Source organism: Myxocyprinus asiaticus, chromosome 40, assembly GCF_019703515.2.
Source record: "Myxocyprinus asiaticus isolate MX2 ecotype Aquarium Trade chromosome 40, UBuf_Myxa_2, whole genome shotgun sequence".
Taxonomy (NCBI): domain Eukaryota; kingdom Metazoa; phylum Chordata; class Actinopteri; order Cypriniformes; family Catostomidae; genus Myxocyprinus; species Myxocyprinus asiaticus.
Window position 1 is genome coordinate 8,733,334 of NC_059383.1, and position 14,094 is coordinate 8,747,427.

At 37.0% G+C, this 14,094-nt stretch overlaps 1 protein-coding gene across 1 annotated transcript in view; it reads left to right on the forward strand.

Moving 5' to 3' along the window:
- The window catches only part of LOC127430443 (NEDD4 family-interacting protein 1-like), a 30,082-nt gene extending 17,580 nt beyond the window's left edge, over window positions 1–12,502 (forward strand). Inside the window, exons 6-8 of the mRNA XM_051680207.1 lie at window positions 5,280–5,346; window positions 7,597–7,702; window positions 11,046–12,502. Of these exons, the coding sequence (XP_051536167.1) occupies window positions 5,280–5,346; window positions 7,597–7,700 (171 nt within the window). The 3' untranslated portion in view covers window positions 7,701–7,702; window positions 11,046–12,502. The remainder of the gene's footprint in view (window positions 1–5,279; window positions 5,347–7,596; window positions 7,703–11,045) is intronic.
- Window positions 12,503–14,094: the final 1,592 nt, after the last annotated feature.

The window sequence follows — 14,094 nt, forward strand, 5'->3', positions numbered from 1 at the left end:
TTAATAATTCTGCCCAGCTGAAAATTATTGTTGAAATTATGTTAGATAAATGTGCTTGTACTCAGCCACTGATTACATGCATTTTAAGTATTTTAAATAAATATTGTAAGTTTTAAAAACATATCGTCACTGATTACATGTTGCTAAACTATTATTATAATTTTTTTTAAATGTGTATTTTTATCCAGTAAAATAATGCTTGCCATAGTATAAATTTACTGGTGAAATCAGACATTACATTTTACATTATCAGGATTATCAAATATATGGATCCTTAGTATTATTTTACATTATATTCAGCGTTATACAGTTTAATACAGTACAGTTATCTGTAGAATAGCATTGTTGCTTATTGTAGCTATTACATGCACTCGCATGAGGAGGACAAATCATCTAAAACACTTTAAAAACTGGCACACCTTGACCTGAGACATCAGTGTGATATCCATGAAAGCTGCACGATTGATTATATTGAAATTGAAGTCGAGGTATGATGTTGCATGAGTTTAATCAAAATGATTGCACTCCCTTTCTCCACTGCGATCAGTTTGATTGACGCGGATGTGAACGCTCGCTTGCTTGAAGTTTAACGAAGACTCGCTTGTGTTAAAAACAAACAGTTTTGCGGAATATGCGGAAACATGTATACATTATAAAACATAGAAACTAGCAGTGAAATGTAAGTAATGCGCTAGAGAGAAACAACTCTTTAAGTGCATCAAACAGCACAATCACTGACGACGCACCTGATGCAGCAACTGCTCCACATTAAACTGTATGATTATTATGATCTTCTTTGAAGTCTTTATAAAGTGCAAAGTGACGTCACTGACGGTGCTTCTCCATGCTCTCCATTCTTAACCGAACAGCTGTCATATTAGATTATAGGCTAATGCACGTTGTGAAAAACTTTTCAGCACGTTTTTTCTCTCTCATAGATCTGGTTTACCTGTGAATTATTTTCAACAATGCCCTGACTGCTTTAATATGTTAAGTAACTTTTACTTGGTGAATTCCGATTAGAACAGGCTATTAGGGTTGCTATATTGGTCCTGCACTATTCAGTTGTTTTCAATAAATATGCCTGTATTTGCTAAAAATGATTCAATGTGTGTCATGTACTGTATTTAATGTGCAATGATCATAATGCAAGGCAAGCACAGCACAGATAAATGCCCCTTTTCAGTGGAATTTAGTATCGGATTTGGCTGTTGGTAAGTATTTAAAATGGGTCGCATAAACTCTCAATGTTTTTTTGACTGTTTTCTGAGTCTTTTATTTTTATTTTAGACTAGTCGACTCCAAAATTTACATTTAAACTTAAGTGAAATTAATCATTCCGCACATCCCTAAGAAATACACTGGTGGCCAAAAGTTTGGAATAATGTACAGATTTTGCTGTTTCAGAAGGAAATTGGTACTTAAATTCACCAAAGTGGCATTCAACTAATCACAAAGTATAGTCATGGCATTACTTATGTAAAAAAAAACTACTATTGAAAAAAGTCATTTTTGATCAAATCTAGACAGGCCCCATTTCCAGCAGCCATCACTCCAACACCTTATCCTTGAGTAATCATGCTAAATTGATCATTTGGTACTAGAAAATCACTAGCCATTATATCAAACACAGTTGAAGGCTATTTGGTTCTTTAAGCTTAACATTGTCTTTGTTTTTAATGGCTACAGTATGCAATAGACTGGCATGTCTTAAGGTCAATATTAGGTCAAAAATAAGAAAGAGCTTTCTCTAGAAACTCATCAGTAAATCATTGTTTTGAGGAATGAAAGCTATACAGTGCTTGAAATTGCCAAAAAAAAAAAAACCAGAAGATTTCATGCAAAGGTGTACACTACAGTCTTCCTCTGGATCAGAAGATGAACTGATGCCAGCTCCAACCATAAGACATGGGATACGTCATATGCCATTGCTTGAACCTTGGATTTAGGATAGACCTCACCGAAATTACCAGCCGGTTGAACTGTGATGCACCTCACTGATCTCTGCCTGCATCACCTTGATATAATGATTGACTACACTCTCTTATAATGGAATACATAGACTATCAGTTAATTGCCAACAAAACCCTTCACCAGCCAACTAACAAAGGACAATGCATCTATGTGAACTTCTGCAGTTAGTCCAGGATGAACTTCAAAGACATTAGTCATTAATCTTACAGTTCTTACAAAATCTTTGTTTAAACACTGGCCCTTAACACTTACTTATTTTACTAATTTTAAACCATGACTTGCACGATACATAAGTAATATTGGCATTATATTCATGATGTTAGCCAGAGGGGAACTGGCCCCCACAGTGAGCCTGGTTTCTCCCAAGGTTATTTTTCTCCATTAACCAACATCTTATGGAGTTTTGTGTTCCTTGCCACAGTCGCCTTCGGCTTGCTCACTGGGTTTCTAAACACAATTACTATTTAATTACTTATTTTTAAACATAATTCACAATCGTATTTTATCAAACTACACAATGATGACTCTAAGATATTATAGATATTACAGTTTCATTTTCTGCATGATTTTCTGTAAAGCTGCTTTGAAACGATGTGTGTTGTGAAAGGTGCTATACAAATAAAAATTACTTGACTTCAAAGACAAAGGACAACTGGCTCTAACAAGGACAGAAAGAGATGTGGAGGGTCAGATGTACAACTAAACAAGAGGATAAGTACATCAGAGTCTCTAGTTTGAGAAAAAGACACATCACATGTCCTCAGCTGACAGCTTCATTGAATTCTACCCGCTCAACATCAGTTTCATGTACAACAGTAAAGAGAAGACTCAGGGGTGCAGGCCTTATGGGAAGAATTGTAAAGAAAAAGCCACTTTTGAAACACAAAAACAAAAAGAAAAGGTTAGAGTGGGCAACGAAACACAGACATTGGACAACAGATAATTGGAAAAGAGTGTTATGGATCTTAACCCCACTGAGCTTTTGTGGGATCAGCTAGACTGTAAGGTGCGTGAGAAGTGCCTGACAAGACAGTCACATCTATGGCAAGTACTACAGGAAGCGTGGGGTGAAATGTCACCTGAGTATCTGGACAAACTGACAGCTAGAATGCCAAGGATCTGCAAAGCTGTCATTGCTGTATGTGGAGGATTTTTTGATAAGAACTCTTTGAAGTAGTTTAAGAAATTCTGAATTTTGTTTTCAAGTTGCAATAGCAAATTTTCATGTTATTAATGTCCTGACTATACATTGTGATCAGTTGAATGCCACTTTGGTGAATAAAAGTATCAATTTCTTTCCATAAGATCAAAATCTGTACATTATTCCAAACATTTGGCCGCCAGTGTGTGTGTGTATATGTGTGTGTGTGTATACTGTATATAAACTCAGCAAAAAAAGAAACGTCCCTTTTTCAGGACCCTGTATTTTAAAGATAATTTTATAAAAATCCAAATCCACTTTACAGATCTCTATTGTAAAGAGTTTAAACAATGTTTTCCATGCTTGTTCAATGAACCATAAACAATTAATGAACATGCACCTGTGGAACGGTCGTTAAGACACTAACAGCTTACAGACGGTAGGCAATTAAGGTCACAGTTATAAAAACTTTGGACACTATGGAGACCTTTCTACTGACTCTGAAAAACACCAAAAGAAAAATGCCTAGAGTCCCTGCTCATCTGCGTGAACGTGCCAAAGGGATGCTGCATGGAGGCATGCGGACTGCAGGTGTGGCCAGGACAATACATTTAAATGTCCGTACTGTGAGACGCCTAAGACAGTGCTACAGGGAGACAGGAAGGACAGCTGATTGTCTTCGCAGTGGCAGACCATGTGTAACAACACCTGCACATGATCGGTACATCCGAATATCACACCTGCGGGACAGGTACAGGATGGCAACAACAACTGCCCGAGTTTCACCAGGAACGCACAATCCCTCCATCAGTGCTCATACTGTCCGCAATAGGCTGAGAGAGGCTGGACTGAGGGCTTGTAGGCCTGTTGTAAGGCAGGTCCTTACCAGACATCACCGGCAATAACTTCGCCTATGGGCACAAACCCACCTTCGCTGGACCAGACAGGACTGGCAAAAAGTGCTCTTCACTGACGAAAAAAAGTGGTTTTTTTCTCACCAGGGGTGATGGTCAGAATGAGCGTTACACTGAGGCCTGTACTCTGGATTGGAAACGATTTGGAGGGTCCGTCATGGTCTGGGGCGGTGTGTCATAGCATCGTTGGACTGAGCTTGTTGTCATTGCAGGCAATCTCAATGCTGTGCGTTACAGGGAAGACATCCTCCTCCCTCATGTGGTACCCTTCCTGCAGGCTCATCCTGACATGACCCTCCAGCATGACAATGCCACCAGCCATACTGAACGTTCTGTGTGTGATTTCCTGCAAGACAGGAATGTTAGTGTTCTGCCATGGCCAGCGAAGAGCCCGGATCTTAATCTGTGAGCACGTCTGGGACCTGTGGATCAGAGGGTGAGGGCTAGGGCCATTCCCCCCAGAAATGTCCGGGAACTTGCAGGTGCCTTGGTGGAAGAGTGGGGTAACATCTTACAGCAAGAACTGGCAAATCTTGTGCAGTCCATGAGGAGGAGATGCACTGCAGTACTTAATGCAGCTGGTGGCCACACCAGATACTGACTGTTACTTTTGATTTTGACCCCCCCTTTGTTCAGGGACACATTATTCCATTTCTGTTAGTCGCATGTCTGTGAAACTTGTTCAGTTTATGTCTTAGTTGTTGAATCTTTTTATGTTCATACAAATATTTACACATGTTAATATATATATATATATATATATATATATATATGTATGTGTGTGTGTGTGTGTGTGTATGTGTGTTATATCAGTTATCAATTTGTTTGATGACAGACTTTTAAGAAATCTAAATTTATTATTATTATTTAATTTTTTAAACAAACTCAGGCACATATCAACAAGCGAGTTTATTCTTAAAAACATGATGTTGTTTTTAATCTATCGTAGCGTCTGTTACAGGTATGCAATTTTACTATGAATTTTGTCACGGACTTGAAACATCAAAGGGTGATGAGCTTGTGTCTTATAGTGTACCCTTGGTTTCCTTAACATAGTAATGTCAACTAATATGTCGAGGCTGGGTATTTGAGAACATTATAGAACAGCCTATGTGTGTTAATGTGGTTAGATTCTAAGATTTTCATTGGCTGCCTCTGTTTTGTACGGTGATACACTTTTAGTTCATGACATTGCAAGTTCTGACATGATTAGTGTTTGCTCTTCATTGTCTTTTTTATCTCTTTCTCAGTTTTCTACTTATTTCCCTGGTTACTTTGATGGGCAGTACTGGCTGTGGTGGGTGTTCCTGGTGCTTGGTAAGTATAACTAGACAAAACACACCATCTACAGTACTGTGCAAAAGTTTTAGGCACTGAAGATGTTTCACAAAAACATTTGTCTTAAAATGGTTATTTATATCTTCAGCTTTAGTGTGTCAATAGGAAAAATACATTTTAGAATCCCAAATGTTACTTTTGCAAATAGAAAAGATTAGAATAGAAGAACAGGGCACTCTGCAAGAGTTTTAGTGGATGTATGAAGTAGTTTTTGACCTTTGTTTTTGTTTTTTGGCCGATGACTATATCTAAAGAGCAGGGTGGCCAATATAATGTCGATTATGATATCTCACAATTAGGACTGTCGATTTAACACGTTAATTCAGTGTGATTTAATTAAAAAAGAATGCGTTAAAAAATTAACAATTAATCATGCGTTAAAAAATTAACAATTAATCATGCCATAAGAAGGAACGTTCACCTTCATGTTTTTATCCATCTCAGTCAGCAGGGGGCAGTAAGCGCAACTCTAGCAAACATGCAATGCACAGCTGTACAGACAACAAACCACACATGCTGACAGCAGATAGCAGAAGATGAGAACACGGTCTTGCGTTCAAACACAACTGGACGGAGCGCAATTCCAAATGTAGGGATCTCGAGATGTGTTTTTCTAAGTTTCAAACTACGTTTAACTTGACACAACATCCTGCGTTTATTTCTTTACACAACCAAAGTGTGATGCTCCAAAAGCATCTGTCTGATGCATTTGTACATAGACGTCCTACCTCGGACAGATTGACTAATTCAATTGCAAAATGGATTGCTGTGGGCTATAGGCCAATGATTCAGTGATTCATTGATGGGCTTATGCCAGTAATATGGAAATAAACAATATATTGTCTTTTAAAACCACTTCTTGTAAATCAATGCTTTACCTGTCTGCCACAATATTGTATTGTATTTTAATTTATAATTTTTTCACTACTATTCCTTTAAATTTTATACCATATGCCTAAATAATGGCTCAGAATAATCTCCAGACTGAGCCACACAGAATGAATAAACCGAATTTTGATTTTCGACTGATTGATTTTTGTTGAAAAGTAACGTTAACACAAAATTAACAAAGACGTAAAACAGGTAGTGAGGCTATATCACACAACGCTTCGTTCTATTGAGAAAAAAAAAACCAAAAACAAAAAAACATGGTATGCTTCATTAGGACCATGATCTGAGGGCAAAATTTGGTGACCGCACCACCTATGGGTCAAGAAATGTGAAAAATGTCTATTTTTGCCCAAAGCTTTTTAATCTAATGTCCAAAAATCATGAGGTTGTTCTCTATGGATTCCATGGGTCATGAGGATTTCAACATTACCGATTTTTCCCATACTGTCTCCGTCATATTGAATTTTATTAAAAAGTGATATATCTTTTGAATGCATTGTCTGTCTGATTTAAAATTTAAAATTGGTATTCATCATCAACATCATGTCCTGAGGATACTGGAGTAGATACAGCACCACCTATAGTTCAAAAGATAACCCACACTTTTGTGCTGACTCTAACCTCAGCATGCCTCTTTGCCATCAGTCAGCCATGTCAACTGAGTGGCACAGTGTGTAAAGTACTCCGCAGTAGTTCCAAAGGATGTGGCTTTGAACCCTACCTAGATCAGTGTTACAGCTGAATTTATATTGTACTGGAGGTCTTTGTGTTGTGTGTACTAATTCGTTTCAGGGCTTATCCCAGATCATTTCTGCTTGCAGGTATTCTCATTGTTCTTCTTCATCTTCTTTTTGTTTTCTGAAATACTGTATATGTTTTTATTAAAAACATATATCTTTTGAATGCGTTGTCAGATTTATATGAAAATTATGGAAACCCTTAGCAGAGTAACCACAGTTTTAGTTCATCACATTAACTATGGACATGTCCCGTAATGTTTTACAACCAGAAAGTGTCCAAATATGTTTTGTCTTCATTTTGAGCAGTATATCTATTGTTTTTAAACTGAACAAACTGTATGTTGTGAAATGTTCTGCTTGAAACGTGTGCTTTTGCTATCTTAATATTCTTAAAATAAGTGCATCTGGATTGATATAATGTTATTCATGCATTTATGTGTGTGTTTGTTTCAAATGTGCAAATACATTTAGAGACCAAATTATTTTCAGTCATTTGTTGGAATAATGTGCCTTGTCGATTTCAATTGAAATGCCATTTCAACCAAGTGTTCAAAGGCAAGTCAGATGCAGCACTGATAAGATTTTCCCTGTCCTCTAGGTTTCCTGCTCTTCCTCAGAGGCTTTATCAACTATGCCAGGATCCGCAAAATGGCAGATTCATTTTCTACTCTCCCTCGGACCAGAGTTCTCTTCATCTATTGAAGGTTCCTATCAGTTTGTTTTACATGATAGCCAAGCTATTCTGTGTCTACTCTTATTTAAGTTCATGAACTTGCCTTAGTTTTCGTTATCTTTTACTGATTGATTGGACTTCACAATCAAAAAACCTGTTTCTTTATTGTAGAATAAATATATTTGAAAGTCGGCATGAAATTAGAAATTGACCACATTTACTTATTTCATACACGTCCCTGGGCTTATTGTGCATCAGTACATATATATTTTTTTTTAAAGTAAAAAAAAAACAGTCTTCATCTTTCATCAAAATGTAATAGCTTGCTCCACCTCTGAAACCACATCCTTTTTGGGCAGTTGGTTAATGTTAACAGCAAAATATCTATTTATGCATTGTCACACTGTTGTCGGTAATCCAGGCTTTCTAAGATCTTACCAATAGTTAAGACAGAAATTGAATAACAATTAAACTTTAAGGAATACTCCGGGTTTAAACAAGTTAAGCTTAATCACATGATTTGTGGCTTAATGTTGATCAATACAAACAAAATAAAAAATAAATAATTTTGACTGCAATAGATAATAAAAAAAAGCAAAAATCGCAGTTACAGAGAGGCACTTACAGTATACAGTTGAAGTCAGAAGTTTACGTACACTTAGGCTGAAGTCATTACAACTAATTTTTTTAGCCACTCCACAAATTTCATATTTGCAAACTATAGTTTTGGCAAGTTGTTTAGGACATCTGCTTTGTGCACGACACAAAGTAATTTTTCCAACAATTGTTTACAGACAGATTGTTTCACTTTTAATCGACTATATCACAATTCCAGTTGGTCAGAAGTTTACATACACTAAGTTTACTGTGCCTTTAAGCAGCTTGAAAAATTCCAGAAAATGATGTCAAGCCTTTAGGCAATTAGCCAGTTAGCTTCTGATAGGCTAATTGGAGTCAATTGGAAGTGTACCTGTGGATGTATTTTAAGGCCTAACTTCAAACTCAGTGCCTCTTTGCTTGACATCATGGGAAAATCAAAAGAAATCAGCCAAGACTTCAGAAAAAATATGTGGACCTCCACAAATCTGGTTCATCCTTGGGAGCAATTTCCAGGCCATCAGCCATCATACCACTCAGGAAGGAGACACATTCTGTCTCATAAAAACGAACGTAGTTTGATGCGAAAAGTGCAAATCAATCCCAGAACAACAGCAAAGGACCTTGTGAAGATGCTGGAGGAAACAGGTAGACAAGTATCTATATCCACAGTAAAATGAGTCCTATATCGACATAACCTGAAAGGCTGCTCAGCAAGGAAGAAGCCACTGCTCCAAAACTGCCATAAAAAAGCCAGACTACAGTTTGCAAGTGCACATGGGGACAAAGATCTTTTTTGGAGAAATGTCCTTTGGTCTGATGAATTTTTTTTTTTACTGTTTGGCCATAATAACTATTGTTATGTTTGGAGGAAAAAGGGTGAGGCTTGCAAGCCGTAGAACACCATCCCAACCGTGAAGCATGGGGTGGCAGCATCATGTTGTGGGGGTGCTTTACTGCAGGAGGGACTGGCGCACTTCACAAAATAGATAGCATCGTGAGGAAGGAAAATTATGTGGATATATTGAAGCAACATCTCAAGACATCAGCCATGAAGTTAAATGGGTCTTCCAAATGGACAATGACCCCAAGCAAACCTCCAAAGTTGTGGCAAAATGGCTTAAGGACAACAAAGTCAAGGTACTGGAGTGGCTATCATAAAGCCCTGACCTCAATCCGATAGAAAATTTGTGGGCAGAACTGAAAAAGCATGTACGAGTAAGGAGGCCTACAAACCTGACTCAGTTACACCAGTTCTGTCTGGAGGAACAGGCCAAATTTCGAGCAACTTATTGTGAGAAGCTTGTGGAAGGCTACCCAAGCATTTGACCGAAGTTAAACAATTTAAAGGCAATGCTACCAAATACTAACAAAGTGTATGTAAACTTCTGACCCACTGGGAATGTGATGAAAGAAATAAAAGCTGAAATAAATATTTCTCTCTACTATTATTCTGACATTTCACATTCTTAAAATAAAGTAGTGATACTAACTGACCTAAGACAGGCAATGTTTTCTATGATTAAATGTCAGGAATTGTGAAAAACTGAGTGTAAATGTATTTGGCTAAGATGAATGTAAACTTCTGACTTCAACTGTAAGTGAATAGGGCCAGTCCATAAATGTCACTAAACAGACTGTTGAAAAGTAGTAGTGAAGGGAAAATCGGGCAATTTTACTGACTTAGATCTTTGAGTCTCACTTTCGTAATCTTTATTCAAGTCATTTCTTTTATTTGAATATGCAGGGAGCAGCTGTCTTAAATTTTCAATTGCCAAATTCACTGAACACGTCCACTTATGCAAACTTTGATCAAATTCCGAATTAGGAAATCATAATGTTGCAGCCAAAGATGAATTCTGGGAAACCGTAATGATTAGTTCACTCGACTGGGTCTTCTGGCCCAACACTTTCGTTCATTTGTCACGTGACGCGACAGCCGCAAAGGCTCTACAAGAAACAAAAATGATTAGTTCACCTTCCAACTGGGTCATTGGATCTAAGCCTTTTGTTAATTTGTCATGTAAAAGCGGCATAGGCTTAATTCACGAGCTTTAAATGTTGCACATGTGCGGCCGCGACCAAATGTACAAATCACTCTCTGAGACTACTCATTATTCCCAATTCAAATTTTTACGAATTAAAAAAAAATAACGAATCGTTCATGAACCATTGTAGCGCAATAAAATTGCTTGCTAATGTTATCTGTGCAAAGTTAAATCCAATATTACAGCTTCGTTGTTTCTGTGGTTTTGTCACACTAAAATCATATTAACACAGATAATGTTTCGTCTTGTGGCTATACTTTTGACAGTGTGTATTTTAAAATGTATGGACTTTTGCGTGCTTTTCGCCTTTATATATATATATATATATATGAAAACGAAGAAATGGTGCAAAAATGCTGTTGACTGAGAGTTACTTCTATTAAGCATGGAATTTTCCTTCAGTGTAATAAATGTTATTGCAATAATAGCGCAGTCCAGTAAGTTATTGATGGATAAAATCAAGTCTCGCCCATTTATTTTTTCTGATTTAATGTACAGTTCGAAAGTAAAATTGGTACTCAAACTTTAAGCTTCATGTTGACTTCAGAATTGCTTATGCCATTGTTTTCATGTCAAATACAGCAGTGATCACAGTGTAATTGTGTTCAGCAGTGGGACTAAGAATAGACTTGGCATTGTGAGCAGCTCTGGCAAAGTTGTAAAATAATGACTGGGCAGTAAGTCCAGTAAAGTGAGCACATGAATAATGATCATTTTCATCTACTCCAGTCACTTGGTGGAAATGAAAACACAATTATGCGCCTGCGTTGAGCCGTGGACCCAGCGGGGAAAGTATATTTAAGAAAAAAAATCCTTCCATCTGTAATCTACTCATCTCAAAAGAAGACCACGGAATTCCAGAGCGATGGAAAATCCTCTGCTATTGAAAAATGCTGTTTGGCTATTGGATGGCAAAGATACTCTTTCTATGTTTCTAGATGTAAAGTTGTGGATGCTAACAGCTCTATACCTGAAATTATTAGTGGTTTGATGTTGAGTGCTATTTGCAATCAAGTCTGTGATGTATTAAAAAGCCTTTTGTATGAGAACTGTAGTACTGGCATGCACTATTCTCCCAGTTAACCACTAGGGGGAAGTATTGCTCATCTTTTATTTCAATCTGTATTTTTTTTTTTTTTTTTTCCTTCAGTGACGTTTGACAAGGCAACCAGTCACTGCTGGTCACCATTCATGAGGAGCTTTTCTCTTTGTGAATTGCAGTGCAAAATGAATTGAATCTGATAGTCAATGCTTTTCTTCTCTTTCTTTCTTTCTCTCTGTCCCTCTAAATGACATGAAATTAAAGTTAGTGTTTCCAAGTTGACACTTTTGATGTGGTTCAAGCATTTATATTGATCATGTAGATTTTCAAATGGCTTATTGAGACCAAAATCAAGATATGCTTTTTACATGAATATCCAGAAGGCACATTAATGGCTAATTAAAGGTATTTTTCTCCAAAAAATGAAAAGTCTGTCATCATTATGTTTTTTTCAAATCCGTATAACATTTCTTAACACATAGAGAATATTACAGACTGATTGACATATGGAAAAAAGATGCAATGAAAGTTAATGACGAGTGAGGGTACAGTTTTACTTTTGTGTTCCATGGAAGAAATGAAAGTCATACAGGTTTGGAACAACAATAGAGTGAGTAAATAATGATAATGTTTTCATTAATGTGCGAGCTTTTTTATTTTAGACTGCAAATGAAGTGACTTTACTCCATAAAAGTGGTATTTTTAAAAGCCATTTGTGCAGTGAATGCAAAGAAATGTCCTGATGTTAAAGTGATTTTAAACAGAGAAAACAGCTTTTTGCAATGAAGAAGACTTTAGTATTCTCTCTGTTCCAGTTCAAGCAGTCAAACTTTTATACTATGCGGCTAACAGCACTGCACATTTCTTCCATCCTTTGAATATGCATTTAGTCCGGATGCCTCTCCCCCACCTTGAGCAATGGCCACGATAGGGGCCCGTTTGATCTCTCTCTGTCTAATCATGCATGATTTTGCTGTGGCTTGTCTGCTCTTGTCACATTGGGTCTTATCCACGACGCAGGAAGTTACTCTTTTGTACTCTTGTTTTCCATGCAGCTTTGCGGTCACCCAGCAAATTCCAATGGATGTGCACATGTATTTGCTTGTAAATAAGATACTGCTATTAAATGTCTCTAGTGTTCAAAGATTGGTGTAAATGTTTTTTTTTTTTTTTTTTGTCTCTTGTTTTTTGGTATGAGAAATTTAAGTAAGCATTTAAACTGTCTTTGCAACAAAGATAAACATTGTACATTGAACTTGGTATTTTTCATTACTAGATTTTTTGTTTACTAGGTGTTTGCTAAAGCAAGTATTAGTAATAATATTGCTCATACTTGGAGTTAGGGATTTGAACAAACCACTATCCCTAAGTATTAAGTGTTTAGTGTTTAATAATAGTGTTTGTAATAATTAGTAGTATTCTAAGTGACTGACTAGTTTTTTTTTGGCTGGCGGATATATATATTTTATTGCCTTGAAATTTTAAGATTCATTTTGAAAAAGTGTTTGTGTTGCCTTAAAATTGTAAGTTGTTTCGACATCAGAGGGAGAGTTGTTTAAACAGAACATAAATTTGACAAGTCAATATAACTAATATTCTTTTTAAGTAAACTTGACTTCCTTAGTTCTTAATTGAATCAACTTCATTGTTATTAAACGCAAACTGAATATACAGGTGCATCTCAATAAATTAGAATGTCGTGGAAAAGTTCATTTATTTCAGTAATTCAACTCAAATTGTGAAACTCATGTATTAAATAAATTCAATGCACACAGACTGAAGTAGTTTAAGTCTTTGGTTCTTTTAATTGTGATGATTTTGGCTCACATTTAACAGAAACCCACCAATTCACTATCTCAAAAAATTAGAATACATCATAAGACCAATAAAAAAAACATTTTTAGTGAATTGTTGGCCTTCTGGAAAGTATGTTCATTTACTGTATATGTACTCAATACTTGGTAGGGGCTCCTTTTGCTTTAATTACTGCCTCAATTCGGCGTGGCATGGAGGTGATCAGTTTGTGGCACTGCTGAGGTGGTATGGAAGCCCAGGTTTCTTTGACAGTGGCCATCAGCTCATCTGCATTTTTTGGTCTCTTGTTTCTCATTTTCCTCTTGACAATACCCCATAGATTCTCTATGGGGTTCAGGTCTGGTGAGTTTGCTGGCCAGTCAAGCACACCAACACCATGGTCATTTAACCAACTTTTGGTGCTTTTGGCAGTGTGGGCAGGTGCCAAATCCTGCTGGAAAATGAAATCAGCATCTTTAAAAAGCTGGTCAGCAGAAGGAAGCATGAAGTGCTCCAAAATTTCTTGGTAAACAGGTGCAGTGACTTTGGTTTTCAAAAAACACAATGGACCAACACCAGCAGATGACATTGCACCCCAAATCATCACAGACTGTGGAAACTTAACACTGGACTTCAAGCAACTTGGGCTATGAGCTTCTCCACCCTTCCTCCAGACTCTAGGACCTTGGTTTCCAAATGAAATACAAAACTTGCTCTCATCTGAAAAGAGGACTTTGGAACACTGGGCAACAGTCCAGTTCTTCTTCTCCTTAGCCCAGGTAAGACGCCTCTGACGTTGTCTGTGGTTCAGAAATGGCTTAACAAGAGGAATACAACAACTGTAGCCAAATTCCTTGACACGTCTGTGTGTGGTGGCTCTTGATGCCTTGACCCTAGCCTCAGTCCATTCCTTGTGAAGTTCACCCAAATTCTTGAATCGAT